Source organism: Agelaius tricolor, unplaced genomic scaffold (genome assembly GCF_023055355.1).
Source record: "Agelaius tricolor isolate 1412-34295 unplaced genomic scaffold, bAgeTri1.0.p SCAF_28, whole genome shotgun sequence".
NCBI classification, from domain to species: Eukaryota; Metazoa; Chordata; class Aves; order Passeriformes; family Icteridae; genus Agelaius; species Agelaius tricolor.
This window is the reverse complement of record NW_027269288.1, coordinates 6,657,825-6,676,759: the sequence shown is the minus strand read 5'-3', so window position 1 is coordinate 6,676,759 and position 18,935 is coordinate 6,657,825. Positions and strand designations below refer to the sequence as shown.

Sequence of the window (18,935 nt, the reverse complement as noted above, 5' to 3'; positions counted from 1 at the left end):
TTAATTTTATTTTTTATTTAATTTTTATTTTTGATTTTTATATTTTAAAGCTTTTTTATTTTTTAATTTTATTTTTTATTTAATTTTCATTTTTAATTATTCTATTTTCAAAGCTTTTTATTTTATTTTTTAATTTTATTTTTTGTATTTAATTTTTAGTTTTAATTATTCTATTTTTAAAGCTTTTTATTTTATTTTTTTAATATTATTTTTCATTTAATTTTTTAAAATTATTCTATTTTTTGAGGTTTTTATTTTAATTTTTAAATTTTATTCTTTTATTTATTTTTTTAAAAAATTATTCTATTTTTAAAGTTTTTTATTTAATTTTTTATTTTTATTTTTATTTAATTTTTATTTTTAATTTTTCCATTTTTAAAGCTTTTTTTTTTTTTTTTTTAGTTTGGTGCTGCCTAGACCAACTCAAGCTGGTGATTTTGGTGGTGTTTGAGGGTCTTGCATTACAGCACTACCTTTTATGGAACTTTCATGGCACTTTACAGTTTTTATTTTCTTCTTCCTTTATTTTAAATTAATTTTGTTATTTTAATTTTATTTAATTTTTATTTTTAATTTTTCTATTTTTAAAGCTTTTTATTTTATTTTATTTTGTGCTGCCCAGACCTGCTGTAGTGCAATTTTATACTTTGTAATACTTTGAAGTAATTTTATTTGGTATCTCCATATTTTTCCCAAATGGTTTATCCCAAACTGTACCCCCCTCCCTTAACCTGTCTTATCCCTCTCCTGGGATGAGATCATCCCCAAACCCCCACCCTGGCTCTCTGTCAATCACTCAGATCCCATCCCCTCCATGCAGAAGTTTTGGTCCAAGTCGTCGAGTGATTGTCCAGAGGCCAGGGGTCAGCCCCCCAAGCCTTGCCCCATACACTGTCCTGTATGTCCATCCCCCAGTGCCCATCCCTTAGGGTCACTTAATGGTTGGTAGGGTGTTCTCTACTGTCGGTTTCCACCTCCCTTTAAATGTAACCTTGGCACATCTCCCGGGGCTCTCAGCAGGAGGGTCCCTGAGGTGCAGGAGCTCCTTTGGGACTCCTAATAAAACCTTGGATTAACCCTGCTAAGAGTCGGCCCTTTCTCTTCTACCGATGTCTCTGGTGTCTCTTGTGCTGCACGGGTGCCCAGCCCAGCTGCCCTCAGTACCCTCGGGGCACAGAGAGTGTCTGCCCACCAGCCCAGGTGCCCTCAGCACCCTCAGGGCACAGAGAGTGTCTCCCCCCAGCCCAGGTGCCCTCAGTACCCTCGGGGCACACACAGAGAGTGTCTCCCTGCCAGCCCAGGTGCCCTCATACCCTCGGGGCACACACAGAGGGTGTCTCCCTGCCAGCCCAGGTGCCCTCAGCACCCTCAGGGCACAGAGAGTGTCTCCCCCCAGCCCAGGTGCCCTCAGTACCCTCGGGGCACACACAGAGAGTGTCTCCCCCCAGCCCAGGTGCCCTCAGTACCCTCGGGGCACACACAGAGAGTGTCTCCCCGCCAGCCCAGGTGCCCTCAGTACCCTCGGGGCACAGAGAGTGTCCTCCCGCCAGCGCAGGTGCCCTCAGCACCCTCGGGGCACAGAGGGTGTCTCCCCCTCAGCCCAGGTGCCCTCAGCACCCTCGGGGCACAGAGGGTGTCTCCCCGCTCTCGGCCGTGTCAGGGCTGCCCCCCAGTTTCTGCTGACTCGGGACCGGCCGAGGGTTCCTGAGAGGCTCGCACAAACCCGCTCGGCCGCTGATTGTGGTGGTGTTTGAAGGTCCCCAGGACAAGGGAGGAGACGAGAATCTTGACTCCACCTTTCAGAAGGCTGAAATATTATTTTATGATCTCTATTATATTAAAAGAAAATGAGATATTAGAACTATACTAAAAGAGCAAGGAGACATCAGAAAGCTGGAAAGGAATGAATAATAAAAACCTGGGACTGCTCACAGCCCCGACACCGCTGGACCATGATTGGTCATCAAGTAGAAACAATGCACAGGAGACTAATCCAAGATGCCCCTGTTGCTAAACCATCTCCAGCCCACACTCCACAGCCAGCAGATTGTTACTGGTTCCATTTCTGTTCTGAGGCTTCTCAGGAGAAAAATCCCAGCAAAATTATTTCCATCAAGCTCGTCAGTGCCAGGTGATGGCACAGGCAACATTGGCTGGCCGAGGTCACTGTGTCATCCCTGCCAGCCCAGGTGTCACAGCAAGGAGGAGAGAGTTCACCCTGTGCTCAGCCTGCAATACAGAGCAATACAGAGCAATACACATTACCACAAGATGATAACCTTTTTCTGTTTTCATTACATGTTGATTTATTGTTACAGGAAACCCAAACCAACAAAAGCACACAAAAAACAACACTCATCTACCATTAACACCCCCTTCAGCTTACACACAAACTCACCGTCCCTCTCATCACAACTGCTAAATTACACCCCAGCAGCCATTGGTCCTTGGGAACGTGGTTCCTGGTAGCCTCCAAAAGATCCTCCTGCCTGACAAAAACCCCAGTCCCTGGATGGTCCGCACCCAAATTTGGTGATTAACGTTGCCTCGCAGACTGACCAGGACCGAGGGAAAAAAAAAAAACCCGGCTGGGGATTTTTTATTCTAAATTTAAAAATGAGTTAAAAAACCTGAAAAGCAAAAGTCACACACACAAGTTTAAATCCAGTCAGGTCCCTCACTCTGGGTTAGCCCAAGGAGGTTTTTGGTGTGGCAGCAGGAGAAGGGTGTAACACACCCTTTCAAATTATATTTTATTCCTATATTTTATTCCTAGTGACACTGATGAGGCTTTTTCCCCATAATATGCATCAAGATGCTGTGGGAGAGCTTCTTTCCAAGCATTAAATTATATCCTTAAACAACTGTCGGCTCCATTTGCAAGCTGAAAAAAAAAAATCTGGATCATGTTTTCCTTCCAGTAGTAACCAATAACCAACAGACAGGGCCTTCACAAACACCTTACAGGAGTTACTTCTGACTGATCCTTTTGACTGGCCCATAAAAATAAGGCCAATTGATTGAACAGTGTTAAAGCTCATCAAATGCTAGCTAGGAAATACATGATTATTATTCATGAGCTGCAATTGATTTGAATGTTTTCCTTCAGTAGGACTGGAACCCCTGTGTTAGAATTTGTTGTTTAGCCAGAAAAAAGGCTTTTTTCACAATGGGGAGTTTACATAATCCACAATAATTTTAAGGAATCCTGAATGCTGCAATTTGCTTTTTTTCCTCATTGCTGTCTTGGTCAGTTTTGTTTTGCTGCTCCATGTTCAGTGTTTGTTGCATATTTATCATCAGCTTCTTATCTTTCTTATCTTCCTCATGTTTCCTTCATTCTTGCAGCCTCCCAGAAAGCAATCAGACTGGAAAATCCCCAAACAGAGAAATCAATGTATGCTACAGCTTGATGCCTCTCTTTTCAGTCTTGCTTTCAGCTTCTGGAGCTCAGAACTTTTACCAATTTTAAGCCCATAGTCTGTGATTTTCCAGGCCTCTTCATAACGCTGCTTTTCAAAATTATATTGTGCAATTTTGTGAAAAGTTTGGGTTAAAGATTCCCTGCCAGGGCACTCAGAGATGGTGCCCAGGGCCAGGGGCTCGTCCAGCTGCAGGGCTTGCATGTAGTGCTGCACTGCTGCCTCCTCCCGAGCCAGGGCCAGCAGCAGGAAGCCCTGGCAGCAGTGATCCCCAGCCTGTGTTTTTGGGCTGTTACAGCCATGCCCTTGGATCACTTTTTCCATGTCTTTCAGAGCTTTTTCATATTTTTTCAGGTGCACCAGGCAGGCAGCTCTGTGCCTCAGGTACCTGGGGTTGGCCCTGCTGGCCAGCACAGCCAGGCTGTGGTAGCCCAGAGCCTGCTGGTGGTTGTGGCCTTTCATCAGCACCTTCCCTTCCTGGGCTGCTGCCTGTGGGGACAGAGTAATCCATGTTAGTTAATAAAGGCGTTGCCCTGATTTTTTAAGATTTTCGAAGCTTTCTGATGTTTACATTCTTGTAACAAACTTTCTCACACACCTTCTGTAAATAACTTGTTGTTTTGCATTCTTTTGTGGAAGAAAAGAAATTTGATAGATTGTTAGTTTGCCAAGTGTCATTGGAGAGGTGGCACTGTCACCCTTCAATCCACTGTCACTTTTTTAGAAAACTGTAAATGTTAGAGTTAAAAAATAAACTTCCCTTTTTTCACCTTGAGAGCAGTGCTATGTGCGCTCGTGTTATTTCATGTCCTATAGTGACATAAAGAGGAAAAAATTAGGGGAAAAAAAATCTAGTCTGGACTGGTCATACACACAGACACTAATTAGTTGTTTTATCAAATATTGGAATTACTTCTAGCTGTAGAAATAATAATTTTTGCATACAGATAAGAGTTCAGCTGCTCCCTGCATGTGGCCTTTGGGAAGCATTTTTGTCATCAGCCTCATTGCAGGTGACCTGGAAGGGCAGGAAAATCCTTGGAGTGCATTCCAGGGAAACTGGAGCCCAACTTGTCATTAAAATCTTGATTTTGGCTTTCAGACTGAAATAATTCAGGTGCCACCTGGAAAGGGCCATGAGTGGATCCCTGGATTGTGTCCCTGTGTCCCTTTTTCCCGTCTATTCAATCTTATGATATGACCAAGGCAAATCTTATGATATGACCAGGATATAAAACTCTTGGCCCACTGGGAACTTGCTGCTATCTCAGGAGCTTCTAAAGTCCTTTTTTTCTGCACAGAATTTCTTCTGAATTTGTTTAGATTTCTTAGGAATTATGAACAAAAAGGTGCCTGGACCAACATCCCCAGGTGCTGTCCCACAAATGCAAGAGCTAAAAATGAAATTTTTGTCTCTACTGGAGCTTACCTAAGACTAATTAAAAAAAAAAGGCCAACTGGTGGCTTTGCTAGTTGTTAATCTTGAGTGCAATTTGAACTCTCTGCCCTCATCTGAAGGGAAAAACAACAACAAGAAAATAGAGAAGGCTGAAAGAGCCACATAATTTTTAGGTTCATGGAGGTCAATGAAGAAAAGTCTATTAGAAGTATTTGCCTCAAATGGATTTCTCATTATTCCCTTTTATTGGTAATAAATAAAGCTTTTAATGCGCTGCAGCAGAGTGAATATTCAGGTTATAAAGGCTGCCATCAGCAGCTGAGGGCTTGCAAAAGGCTGGGCCAAACAAGCTGAGGCTCAAGCAAAGGATAAATATTTGCATCCTCCTCATTTCAGGGGTAACTCCTGCTTGTGGATGCAGAAATCCAGTTAGCCCAGCCACTGGTTTAGTAGCCACACCTGACAGCCAGGTCAGGTCCTCCAGTTTCTTTGTGTGCCCCTTTTATTTTGGCTGACTGGGGTTAGGATTGATTTCTGTCTGCCAGGACTGAGAACAGGTTCTGCAGGAAAGGAATCAATACTGCAGGGCAAGTCCCAGCACCTCATCTGAGAGCAGTGGCATGAAATAATTTCGTTTCTTCTCATGGTTTAGGAGGAATTCTGCCCCAGTTATTTCATTATAATGCACATTATATATATATTTTGCTATATATATATATGTGTATATATATATCAACAGATATATATAGCAATATATATCTCTATATAATATATATTGCTAAATAAATATTATATACATATAAAAATATATAAAATATATGTCTATTGCTATTTTTCTTGACATAATATTTATTAAGGAGTCTCTCAGCTTCCATGCAGAGAAATAGCCATAGGACTTCTCCCCAAATAGTGTCAACTCCTGGCTTTAACAATTCTGGCCATAAATTTTCAGGCAGCCTGTCCAAACACATCTCAGATGTCTGTGTACATTTAAAGAGCAGCACATTTGCTTTGTCCTTTGAAATGTTTTTAAAACAACTCCTCGACCCAAGTGTCCCCTCAGTGGCAGGAATTTAGCAAGGGATCAAGGTGGAATTGCAGCTGCCTGAGGAGCATCTTGGCAAGAGAAGGTGTTTTTTGTTCCCCCCTAGAAATTCCAGAGTTCTGGATCACATTGTTCCAAGGAACTCAGTGCAGTTCCTCAAGATAGCTTGTGTTTGTGTAGTTAAATTGTCATTTTCAGCCTCTAAGGTGAATTTGTTGTCTCAGAGGCAGAAGAAAACACAGTGGTTGTTGTTGTTGTTGTGCTGAATGCTGAATCTGATGCTGGAGGTTTCAGTGCTCTAACCCGGGGCATTTGGGGTTATTGCACCACAATATTGCATTTATTCACTGAGCAATATTGCAATGTGGCATTTCTTCCCATTTCCCTGAGAGTCCCCACATCAAGCCACGAGATTCTGCCTTTCCTGCCACACTTGGAGGAAAAATCCCATCTGAAAAGAAAGGATTCCCTTTCACCCTTGCAGATGGAGCAAGGTTGGACAGTTGGATTCTGGATTCTCTTTTGGCTCTGCCTGATTTAAGGGGCCTGAGCTGGGATGTTTTTGGGGTGTAACAGGGAAGGATTAATCAGCAGCTTGCACGTTATCTCCTAACAGAGATAAAGATGAAAACCAGGCTCAGGGAGAGAAGGCAAGGGAAGCCAGAAGGATGGCACGGCTGAGTTCAGCTGCTCCCTGCATGTGGCCTTTGGGAAGCATTTTTGTCATCAGCCTCATTGCAGGTGACCTGGAAGGGCAGGAAAATCCTTGGAGTGCATTCCAGGGAAACTGGAGTTCAAGTTGTCACTAAAAGTTTGATTTTGGCTTTCAGACTGAAATAATTCAGGTGCCACCTGGAAAGGGCCATGAGTGGATCCCTGCATCCCTGGATTAGGTCTCTGTGTCCCTTTTTTCCATCTATTCACCTCACTGGGTGTAAAAGACTGAACATACACATATTTTTGTAGCATTTTTTGGTTCCTGCCCCTAGGGACCAATCTTATGATATGACCAAGGCTTAATTCCTTAGAAAGAAAAAGAGTGAGGAGTTTATGGGGCATGGAATTTATGGCCAAGGGTCATTCCCTGAGCAGCAAATCCCAGCAGATGGAATGATAAACTCTGAGCTTTGGGAGAGGGTTGGGTGTTTCCAGGAGAGTTTGGAGCAAGTCTTTCCTTCTCCACCTGCACATGCCATGAAGGCCATGTGGAATGGCAACTTCACCTAACTCTGGCACAGACCATGCAGTTTTGGAGACTTTGTTTTGTAGGTATCTGGATCTCCACAGCAGCTGCAGCCCCAAGGATCTGTGTGAGGGGTTGAGAATCAGTCGTGCATTTACCCCTGACTTAGGAAAGCCAAGGGTTGAAGCTGCACGAGCAGCAAAGCAAACTCCCTTCCTCTGACCTTTTGCAGCTTAATAAATCTTTCAGATTCCTATTCCCATGGGGCTCTCCCAGTTGTTTACAAACTTCTCAGCATGGGACCCCTTTCACTATAAATAATGGGAGAATTTTATGGCTTTGTTTTCTATGAAACGGGAAAGAGTACATCAAGGAGCTCTCTCCTTCCTCCACCCTTTCCTATTCAGCTTATGGAGAACTATTTTTAGCTCTTCAGATCTGGCTCCAGGATAATGATGACACGTTTTAAAAATGCCTGTAATTCCAAATTCTCAAAAAACAATGTGGCAGAAATGCTTTTGTGCTGGAGTGCTGAGACTGGGTGTGAACTCTGAACTCTTCTTTTCCTACCTGGGAAATTCAGGAACAGAGCAAGCTCCCTCTCCCAGGGTAGGAACCCCAGCAAAGCCAGGCCATCATTGGGAATTTTAGCATTAATTCTGTATGAAAGCTTTTAAAACTTTGCTTTTATTGAGATCTTCCTTTCACAAACCAGAATAAGCTGACAGGCAAAAGGAAGTGCTGCTGGGAAATCCTTTGAGACACTGGGCAGGTGGATGAAACAATTCCTTCCACACCCCAGAGAGCACACACTCATCCCCTGGTCACAAAATACATCTAAAGACTCCCAGGTGCTTGAGTTCAAACAGTTATAAGCATGAGATGAAAGGGAGCAATGTTTTCTTTTTAAACTCCCAACTCTGGTATTGGGCTCCAGTTTTGGAATCAGCCTGGTCACACCTCTTGTCTCAATCTCTCATGATAAATGAGCCACAGTGAGGGGTTTTATTTCAGACACAGCTGCCAAAAAGAGACAGAAGTAAGTTTCTCTCCCATTTTAAAGGCTTCACTCACATGTGGCACCAGTGGGTTCTCACTTGTCAGTGCAGTATAAGCGATACAAATGTTAGTTTGATTTTTTTCTTTTCATTTTTCTTTTCTTCCTGACAAGTTTTTTTCTTCCTCCTGTGTTGCCTCAGAAGGGAAGCAGCATGGATGGACTGGGCTGTGAGACCCCCACAGAAGGAGTGATGTGGCAGCAGGGGAAATTCAGCTCTAAAATGTGTCTTCATTTACAGACACCTCCTTAGGGCCTCCCTAGTCACAGTCCCAATTGTTCCTTTATCAGCTTTCTAAAGTGGAAGATTGCAAATTGCCTCTGAAATCTTCCAACTCTTCCCCCTAAGACTGAACTTTTTACATTATTTAGAAGAGAGGGGCTCTTTTCTCTGTAATGGGTCATGTCTGGGGACTGGTAAATTAATACTTGTTTACTTATATCCTCCTGCTGTTCTGTTCAAATACATTACAAGGGCTCCCCTTGCTGCATTAAGGATATCAGCATGTTATTTGTTTTATAACCTGGGAGAGAGCATAACAATATAGCTTCTCACCAGGGTGCACACTAGCAACAAATTGAATAAAAGGAAGCAAACTGATTCTCAGAATCCAGAGCTTCTGGGTAATCAGAACTGCAGATGCTTGGCTGAGTGTTAAAACTCTTCACCATCAATCTGACCTTCTCTTGTCTTATTATTGGAGATACTTTCTGGGTGTACTTTGGGGGAGAAACAAGAAAAAATGCTGAATAATAAATACTTGGGAGGGGGGGATCAGAGCTTTGTGGCATTGTTGTGTCAGTTTTAGCTAAGAAAACCAGCCTCAAAGCCTTTATTTTGTAAAAAATGAGATCATATTAGAAATCCTAAATGTTGCACAAAAGAAGGGTGGAAGTATTTAATGTCACTGAATTGAAATACTCAGCTCTTTTCATCATGAAAATGAACAAAACATGAATCTCCCTTCACCAGGAGCCATCCATGAGCCCCGTGTACCCCCCAGAGTACAACAATTAGCAATGATCTGTTAAATCTCTACCTGCTGCCCTCACACCCCCTGAATTTCAGTGTGGGCATCACCAGCTCTTGTGCTAGGGAGACCAAAAAGGAATCCCAAGTGCTCAGATGTGGCAGTGATGGATTACTAGAGACTGATCAGGGTCACTGCAGTGGAAGAAGTTTGGCTCCAACTCCCTGGCTGAAAAGACAATTTGTGCCCTATCCATCTGCTGAAACTCTCCCCACGCACTTCTCAAGGCAGGGAGAAATTCCTGCAGAATCCCAGTTTTGCTTCCCAATTCTTTCCCCACTGAATCCACAGATGTGGGATCCAAATAAAAGGGCTGTACCTGAGCAAGGTGCTGCTGTTTCTTGGTGTCTACAAAGTTCAGGAGAAAGGCCAAGTCCTTCTCATCTCTCCTGGCCAGGACGCTGAGAGGGGCAGCTGCTCCTGCCACGTTCCTGCCCTGCAGCTGCAGCACAGCCAAGCGAGCCCTGGCTGTGTCCTCAGCAGGACAGTGGCCAAAGGCTTCCTGCAGGTGCTTGAGGGCCTCTTGGTGCCTTCCTGTTGGGGAACACCAGCACAAACTCCATAACCCATCCCATGGGGAGAAAGGTACCGAGAAACCACAGCGAGGCAGGGGTCAGGCAGCCAGTCCACGTCTGAAGGCGTTAATTATGTCACACCCTGTCAGAATTCAGGGCATCTCTCTGGCTGTCCTGGGTTGCCAGGACCTCTGCCAGGGGGCACAGAGCCCAAGATGCCTGTGGTTTTGATTATGACCCATGGAGCAAGTTGCCAACCTTACATGAGGATTTGCAAGCCACAAAAGTGTAAGTAGAATAATAATCAGTTTGTCACGGGGTGAAAAATAGATTTTTTGGGGTTTTTGGAATGGGGGTTCAGGGGGCAAGATGGAGGAATCTGGGTGTGTCCAGCCTTTCTCCTCCTTCTTCTTGGCCTCCGTGTTCTGCTATGATGTTGGCACTTTTGGGTTGGTTTAGAGTAGAAGCTCACTGTCTAACATAGGTGATGGGTATTGGGAAGGAATTGTAAATATTGTACATGTAGTTTTCAGTATAAAAGATAACACTGCCCTGAGGGCTGCCAGCGTACCTCTGTCTGACCTGCTGAGTGGAGCTTGGCAGGTCAGGAGAAAGAATTTTATAGATAAGAAGCAATAAACAACCTTGAGACCAAGAACTGAAGAATTCTGGCTCCTTCTTTGACTGCCAGGCTGGGAAAAGAGACTTTCTAACACATCTTGGGGTCACTTTGACCAGTTAAAGTCCCAAGAATACCCTGTCCCAGAATGTTTCCAAACTTCTCTTCAGAAGTACCATCCAGCACCATCCACCATTACCCAGCACCATCCAGCATTATTCAGCACCGTCCAGCACCATCTAGAACCATCCAGCAACACCCTTGACATTTAATATTTACATCTATTCATTTTCTGCTCCCTCACGAGGCCTGACCAGCTGTGCTGAAGGACTGGAACTCACCATTTGCCATCAGAACGTCAGTGTAGAAGATGTGATGTTGTGCAGCCCTGCAGATCTTGGTCAGTGCTTTTGCCATCGTGAGTAGGTCCCCAAGGGTTTCTTCTGCTGGGACATCTTTGGTGGCCATGAGCTCGCTGAGAGTGGCCCTGCCATGCTGGAGGAGCCACCCAGTGACCAACCCTTGGGCTTCAGGCTTCAAGGACAGGATTGCTGGGATCACTGCTCCTGCCTCCACCTTCAGTGCTGAGATCAGATCTTGCACTGCCTCCTGTGGAAAAACAGCACCAAGGAAAGAAGTGGAAGCAATAATTAAGTATTGATCATTTGTTCTTTCAGCTGCTTTCTGTTCTCTGCTGAACCATGGAGAAACTCTGCTCTTCCCTGTCCTTGTGCTGCAGCTTTTCCATTTGCAAAGCTGATAGGAGGTCATAAAGGCAGGTTTGAATCAGTGTTTGCAAAGTGCTTTAAACTCCTTGGGTTATCACAGAAAATCATGACCAAGGTTTACCCCTCCTTTCCCTAGGCTTGGAAAGAAAATCAGCAAAGCCAGATGAGCTGTTCATACACCCAGCCAAAGCCAGAGCCTTTCACTGCCCAAATTCTGTGAGAAACTCCTGATTCCAGCGATTCCACAACAAATTCTGTGATGTTTTACACTCATTTTGTTCAGTACCCTCAGAAAAACCAGCAAAGCCCCACATGGACAGTACCTTCTGCTGCCTCAGAGCGAGGTGAACAAACCCTCGGCCACTCAGAGCTTGCGCATTCCTGGGATCCTCCTTCAGGACAGCATTAAAATCAAAAATTGCAGTTTTCATCTGCCCAAGGTGCCCATAGCATCGTGCCCTGGTGAGAAGGCAATCCTCAGCATAACCACCTGGAGGACAGGGATGCAGCCATGGTTACTGCAAGGATACCCACAGGAAGCTCCAAAAAAGCTCCACTTGGCCTGAGGATACCTCAGGATGAAGTACAATGAGAGTTTGCTTAAGTGGAAGTTTCCTTTATTGTTGTTGCAAGTGGAATTCCTGCTATGTGTTGAAAGGAAAGAAGAATCTGTGTCAGGCTGGAGTGGGAGCAGCAGGAATGAGAGGAGAAAGCCCTAAGAGGGAGATCTGGGACTGCGTGAGAGTGGAGGCACGAAGCCATTTGGCTGTTTTAATAAAGTGGGGTCAGAATCACAGAATAGTTTGGGTTGGAAGGGACCTTAAAGAGTCCCCAGCCCCCTCCCACGGGCAGGGAAGGTACACATTGTTTTGGATAAATGAGTTATCCAGATGGGACTGACTAATTCCCTGCCAGAATTAATATGCACTGGGATTTGTGATACTGAGCTGCTTTTTCTTTTTTTCTTCTTTTTTTTTTTTTTCTTCTGCTTTCACACAAGTGCTGCCCAAATAAACACATAGAGTTGTCAGAGAAAATCCTGGTCCCTCCATTCCCTGCCTGCAGAGCATTTCTCTGCCTGCCATCCACATATCCCTTCCTTCCAAGGCAATTTTGATAAGGATCTTAATATGCTCAGGGTTGCAATCAATAACTGTGGCATCCAATATTGGATGATAAATCATCAGTGCCACTGGAAATATGTTTTCATAGGGAGGTCAGCAAATGCAGCTGCCTGCAGGGATCAGCCAGCAGACAGGCTCCAAGCAATTCCTCTGCAGTAATGAGGCTTTTTCTCCCTCCTGATTTGCTCCAAAACTTCTGTACCAAAGGTTATTATCACTCTGGAGCTCTACCAGTTGGCTCCTCTAAAGACAATATCTATTTCTTAACAAGCATCTGTTCTAGCAGGTGGGGAGCTGATAAGCTGGAATGCACGGGCTGTGAAATGGAACCATCTCCAAGCAATTAACAGGGTTTTTATTCCATTTCCACCAGCCAGCCTCTCTTCTTTTCAGTGCTGCTGTCATAACATTTGCTCAGAGTGAAAGGCAGATTTCCATACAAACATGGTTTTACTTGGAACACGCCAGAAGAATTTCCATGTCAGCCTGGTCTCTCTCCTGAGGGAAAGCTGGGATGGTGAAATGTGTGAGGGGCTGCATTCACTCCTTTGCACTGGGTGAAGAAGAGGGGGTGATGTCCCTGTAGAATTGAGCTGAACCCAATAAAATTCCTTGAAATTTGAAATTTAAAATTTTTGAAATTTAAAATTTTTGAAATTTAAAATTTAAAATTCCTGGCCCAGGTGAACCTGCTGTGTCAGCCCTCACCGGGGAGGTGACAGAGGACATCTGGACATCCTGTCCCACCCACATGATTTCCCTTAGGAGCCAATCCCCACGGGCATCCTGGCGTCCTACCTGCAGCAAGGATGGCAAAGGACAGGTGGGCAATGGCCTCTTTGATGGCAGCAGCCTCCTGTTTGCCCTTCAGGATGGCCAGGGCTCGCCAGCGGCAGTGCCTCTGCAGCAGCTTTCTGTCCTCGTCCTGGAAAATGTCCAGCACTGGCAGGAGGCAGGAGGAATCTCCAATTCTGATCAGTCTCCTCAGCAGCTTAAGGATGGGAGAGGAAAAGGCAGCAGAGAAAGAGTTGAATGGGATGTGAGGTTGTGTGTGAGAGATTTGTGTCCTTCCCCAGCTTCCCCACCTCTCCCTGGAGCTTCAGCCAGCCCAGGATCACAAATCTCCCTGATTTATCCCCTCAGCTGGCCCTGCTGTGAATGCAGGTTGGAGAAAACAGGAATTCTTATCTTTCCTCACCACCACTGCAGCTGTGGAAATAATCCTGGGCAAATACCTGGTGCTGCCTGCTTTGTTTTGGGCAGCATCCACATTGGCACAGTGGAGTGTTTTTATAAATACAGGACGACTGCACAAAAAAGAGAATGTTCCTGTGGAACACAAGGATTCCAGTGACCCTTTTGACTGCAAAATCAAAACCACTGGATTAATGGAAAATTAGGGAAGTGCTGTAAGTTATTTTTAGTGTTGTTATTGGTAATCTGGGAAAAGCACTCACAAAGTACTGTCCTTCTGGAAAAGAATCCTGTCTGACCTTTGGTATCTTTGCCTCAACAAGCACTTTTTAAACATAATTTCCAATGAAAATGAATCAAAAGATGGTTTTTACAGTGCTCAGCAGGGACTGGATATTCAAATCTGAGCCAGAGAAGTCTGGACAAGAACAAAGTTATCCTGATGTACCAGACACATCCCTTGAACTCATAACTTTCTCTGTTTTATTGATAGATAAAAGTGATTGGCATCTGACAGGCAGGTGGGCTAAAAGTATTTTGAAGAGAAATTTCAGATGTTCCATGCAGAAATTGCAGCAGAAGCTGCAGATGGAAATCCAACTTCCAAAGAGAGCACTGTAATAAAGCCACATCCTTCATTAACAGCCATCCTAAAAGCAGCAAATTACAGCAAACTTTTATTTTTCATAGGCAGTAGTGAAGTGCTGACAATAAAACCTTTCTCCTTATGGGTTAGCAGAATTTATATGGCATTTTAAAAAGAATACAATAGTTCCCTCTGATGGCAGACCCTGGGAATTCAGCTTTGTAATCCTGGGTAGGAGAACTAACTTTGCTGGAATGGCTTTTAGGGTTTCCAGCACAATTTATCAGCATTGGAGAAAGAAAACTGCAGACTGATATGGGAGTTTCTGAATTTGTGTCTTCCTTCTCCAAGGCTTTGTTAGGATAACTGGGGAGGTGCCTTCTTTTCTCTAAGGGAACATTCCCAATCCCATAATGTTGTCCCTAGGGACTGCCTGGTTAAAGTGCTGAGAAATGCCATTAAAAATCACGTCAGGAACGAGCTGGATTTAACTGGGAGTCCTTGTGTGGCCTTTTTGGACACAAATTCCTGTGATTCTATGATTTGATGGCAACATCAGCCCTCTATTTACATCTTTAAGTTCTGCTAGAGGTTCTGTATGTGGGCTCCAAGATTCACTGTTCCCTGCTGCCATTCAGAGAGCTCCTAACAGCAAAGTTTAGTTATATAGGGGAAATGCACCCAAACCACTGAACACAAGGATTAATCTGTAATTTCACTGCTGTCTGGGGCAAATTTGGCAAATCAGCTGCTGAGGAGGGAACGACCCTGAGGATGAGGCTTTCCAAGTGCTCCTTACCTGGTTGCCATCGTACACAGAGCCTCTCTTGAGCTGCAGCAGGGCCAGCCTGGCCAGCACAGGAGCCCTCTGGGGGTTTCTGGAGAGGGCCAGTGACAGCATCTCGTGGGCTTCTTCCCCACGGCCCATCTGGTACAGGGCATCAGCACACAGGATCTGGGATGCCTCGTCAGAGCTGTCCAGCTCCACCAAGAGAGAAGCCAGCTGGAAAACCCCAGGGGCATCTCTGGAGTGGGAAAAAAAAAAAAAAAAGCCAACAAAACAAAACACCTTCAAGGTTAGGGATGTGCACAGCCCTGTTTGCTTTTTCTGAAAGGAAAATGAGCTGCCTCCTGGGTACCTCTTCTTCTGGAGCATCATCTGTCCTTCCTCCTGGAGGACCTTCAGCAGCAATCCCCTCTGGTTCCATGGCACATAGGACTTGATGGTGAAGATGGTTTCATCCAGCTTTAACTGGCAAGCTGTGATATAATCCAGGGCTGTCAAGTAATTGCTGCCACCAGAAATACGGATCAGCCCACGCCCACACAGGGCTTTGATGCAGCTGCTGGGATGTGGGGACTCGTGCTCGATGACCCTCTGGAAGTCCTGCAAGGCTCCGTGGTGGTCCTGGGCATGGAGGGAGCAGAAGCCTCGCAGTGCCAGCAGGGTGTTGTGGTACGTGCTCTGCTCTGCTGCCAGCAGCTGCTCACACATGTCCAGGGCAGCCCTGGGGTGCCCCTGCAGGAGGTGACAGTCTGCCAGCCGGACCCTGAGCTCCCGGCTGGACCCTGGGCAGATGTGCAGGAGCAGCTGGATTGTCTGGATGACAGGAGGGAGCAGCTCAGTGCCACAGGTGCCCCTGAGCTCAGCCCGAGCACGCACAGCCTCCCTGTAGGATGCAAACCTCCCCTCCAGGGCAGCTCTGGCCTGCTCCTCGATCTTCTCAGCATCACAGGGTGAGAAAAGCTCTTCAAAGCCTTTCATTGCCCGGGCAGGGTCTGCTGCAAAAGCTGCTGCTAAATCCTGCATCATTTCCTGCGTGCATCCTCCCAGGAAGAAATACCCAGCAGCTCGTTCCAGGAGCAGAGCCAGAACGTCCTCACCTCCGAGATTCTCAGCTGAGAATCCCTCAAGGGCCTTGGTGCAAACAGCCACACACTCCTGAAACTCTCCTGCTTTTCGGAGGTGGGCTGCCCGTGCCCTGCACACCCAGGCGTGCCCCGGTGCCACTGCAGCCAGGAATCTGTAGCACTCACCCAGCCACTTCTCCGAGGATCTGCAGCCTGGGCTTTTCCCCTGGCACGTGGAAAGATGATCAGAGAAAGCTTGGATGACCTGGGGCAGGTGCTCCCTTTGCCTGCTGCACACGTAGGCTGCTGCCTCAGTTTGGTGCAGCACAAAGGCTTGGATATAATCCAGGATTCCCTTCCCAGCCTGTGTCCCTGAGAGCACCCGTGCCAGCGCCCTCAGCAGCAGCAGCTCCATGGAACCCCTTGGGTTACCCTCCAGCAGGAGATTGCATTTCCTCACCACCTCCTCCGAGCACCCTCGCCTCAGCAGGGCCTCCAGCTCGTACACTGAGGCCACCACGTTGTTGGGGATGAGGGTGGAGAGGAAAATCGCAGCTATCCCCACGCTGAGGGACACCACGGCCAAGTTCCTGCTCTGGATTTTGGGGATCTGAGCCTTGCCTTGGCACCAGGCCTCCAAGGTGGCCACCACTCTCTCCCAGAGCCCGTGGGCCATGGAGTTCACTCTCTGCACTGCTGTGGGGGCGCAGCAGCTGAAGGCAGCCAGGTAAAAAGCCGTGGCTGCTGGAAATTCCTGCAGGGAGAGGCGCTCGTCCCCTTCCCCACAGAGCAGGGCGGCGAGCTCCTCAGGGGACATGGCCGGGCCTTGGGCCTTCACTGAGCGGCGTCACGGGCAGGACATGGCCAGGGCCTGGAAAACAGAAATGAGGGCCTGTGGAACAGGGTTTGGGCAGAAAATCAGAAATGCGGGGATGTGGAGCAGGGTTTGAGCAGAAAATCAGAAACCAGGGGCTGTGGGGCAGAAAATCAGCAGTGAGGGGCTCTGGAGCAGGGTTTGAGGCAAAAATCAGCCGTGAGGGGCTGTGGAGTCAGAGAATCAGCAGTGAAGGGCTGTGAAGCAGGGTTTGAGCAGAAAATCAGAAATGAGGGGCTGTGGAACAGGGTTTAAGCAGAAAATCAGAAACCAGGGGCTGTGGAGCAGGGCCGGAGCAGGAAATCAGCAGTGAGGGGGTGAGGAGCAGAATTTTGGCTGAAAAATCATCAGTGAGGGGCTGTGGAGCAGGGTTTGAGCAGAAAATCAGTAATGGTGGGCTGTGGTGCAGAATTTTAGCAGAAAATCATCAGAGAGGGGCTGTGGAGCTGGGTTTTAGCAGAAAATCAACCGTGAGGGGCTGTGGAGTAGAACTGTAGCAGAAAATCAGCAGTGAAGGGCTATGGAGCAGAGGTTTGATAGAAAATCAGTAATGGTGGGCTGTGGAGCAGAGTTTCAACAGAAAATAATCAATGAGGGGCTGTGAAGCAGAGTTTTAGCAGAAAAACAGCAATGAGGTGCTGTGGAGCTGAGTTTTGACAGAAAATCATCAGTGAGGGGCTGTGGAGCACAGGTTTGAGAGCAAATCAGCAATGGGGGACCATGGAGCAGAATTTTAGCAGAAAATCAGCCATGAGGGGCTCTGGAACACAAGTTTTTCCATTTGCAGGGAGCAGTTTTTCAAATGCCAGATGCCAGAAAACCCAGGCACTATGAAAAGCCAGGGTTTGGTTACTGCCAGGTTTCTGAGGGAGTAAAGCCATGATGAGAAATATCACAGAGGTTCACAGAGTAAAGCCATGATGAGAAACATCACAGAGGTTCACAGAGAAAGCACCCACCCCCTTGGTCAGTGTTCCCTGCCCATGAACGAGGCTGGGGAAACCATTTGATAAATTTTTAATCATCAATGTCACCGCTGGTGGGGACACGGAGGACACAGAGCCACCACACCTCGATGCTTCACCCACCCCTTACCTTTTCTCTTGGCCTGGAGGAAGGAGGATAAAATCGGTTTTTTTCCACCCAGCAGACAGGACGAGGCTCCTGCCCCTCATCCCGCACAGCTGAGCCCGACACTGCCGATACCTGAGAGGGGACGAGACGGGGCTGGGACGGGGGGGATGGAGGAAAGGAAGGAGAAAAGGAGGGAGGGAGAACAGGGCAGGAGCGGGCGCTGTGTTGCCTGGAGACCGCAAACACTGCCCGGTCCCGGTGTCCCACGGGGCAGGGACGGGCACGGGAACCGTGCCTGAGCTTCTCCCTCCTTATCCCGAGGGACCGGCAGGGATGCTCAGGGCATGGCCAGGGCATGATCCTCCTCATCTGACAGAAATGATCCCACTCACCTCGGGGAAAGGATTCTCCTCACCTTGGGGAAAGCATCCCCATCACTTTGGGGAAAGGATCCTCCTCACCTTGGGGAAAGGATCCCCATCACTTTTGGGAAAGGATCCTCCTCACCTTTGGGATAGGATCCCAATCACTTTGGGGAAAGGATCCCCATCACCTTGGGGAAAAGATCCCCCTCACCTTGGAGAAATGTTCCCCATCATCTTCAGGAAACTAACCCAGGTCATGACCCTCAGCAGGGCAAGATAGAGGAAATTACTTACACAAAACAGCAAACTCTGTGAGGCAACCTAAACTTTTAACATTATTTTTTATTAATAAGCCTTGAATTTTAATCATAAACATTATTTTTAATAGTAAACCTCATTTTTAAATAGCTACTCCTACTTTTTAAATAATAACCCTTATGTTTTAAATAATAACCCTTATTTTTAAATCATAGCCCTTATTTTTTAACAATTAGAGTGTTTTTAGCAATAGATCAACTCTGGTTTTGGGAGTGTTCAGCCTGATGATGTCCCTTTAAGCCAGGGCCACTCTGAAGTCCAACTCTTTCTTTCTCCACATTCTTTGACATTTGAAAGAGTAAAAAAAACCCTCTTTATGATGAATAGAGATTTTTTGACATTTTATTAAGAGTTTGCCCATTACGTTGATTTGATTACTTTCACTTTAATTACCCTAATTAGCCATCAAGATATAATTTAGCATTGCTGTCACATCAGGCCACAGGTGATATTGCCAGCAAAAGACTCAAGGGCACGACAGAAGCAGTTCTGAAATAGAAATCACATTAAGGGGAGCTGGCTTGATCAAATGCCTCTGCCCCTCCTTGGA

At 46.2% G+C, this 18,935-nt stretch overlaps 1 protein-coding gene across 2 annotated transcripts; it reads right to left on the bottom strand.

Moving 5' to 3' along the window:
* Positions 1-1,797: 1,797 nt before the first annotated feature.
* On the bottom strand, positions 1,798-17,907 carry TTC34 (tetratricopeptide repeat domain 34). 2 transcript variants are annotated; one of them, XM_071449046.1, is made up of 8 exons: positions 17,724-17,907; positions 15,043-16,625; positions 14,703-14,928; positions 12,922-13,114; positions 11,323-11,489; positions 10,613-10,880; positions 9,457-9,671; positions 1,798-3,911 (listed from the first exon to the last, which is right to left on the bottom strand). In XM_071449046.1, exons 2-8 carry the CDS (start codon positions 16,569-16,571, stop codon positions 3,393-3,395), a joined length of 3,117 nt encoding a protein of 1,038 aa, XP_071305147.1. In that variant the 5' UTR covers positions 16,572-16,625; positions 17,724-17,907; the 3' UTR covers positions 1,798-3,392. The 2 variants fall into 2 exon arrangements, with proteins under 2 accessions (XP_071305147.1, XP_071305148.1); XM_071449047.1 differs by having other exon boundaries at positions 1,798-2,229.
* Positions 17,908-18,935: the final 1,028 nt, after the last annotated feature.

Coding starts and splice junctions, on each gene's coding strand:
- TTC34 (XM_071449046.1), bottom strand. CDS start 16,571: ATGTCCCCTGAGGAGCTCGCCGCCCTGCTCTGTGGGGAAGGGGACGAG. Junction 14,929..15,042: donor ATGATGCTCCAGAAGAAGAG/GTACCCAGGAGG, acceptor TTCCCACTCCAG/AGATGCCCCTGGGGTTTTCC. Junction 11,490..12,921: donor CTTTGCCATCCTTGCTGCAG/GTAGGACGCCAG, acceptor CCTGTCCTCCAG/GTGGTTATGCTGAGGATTGC.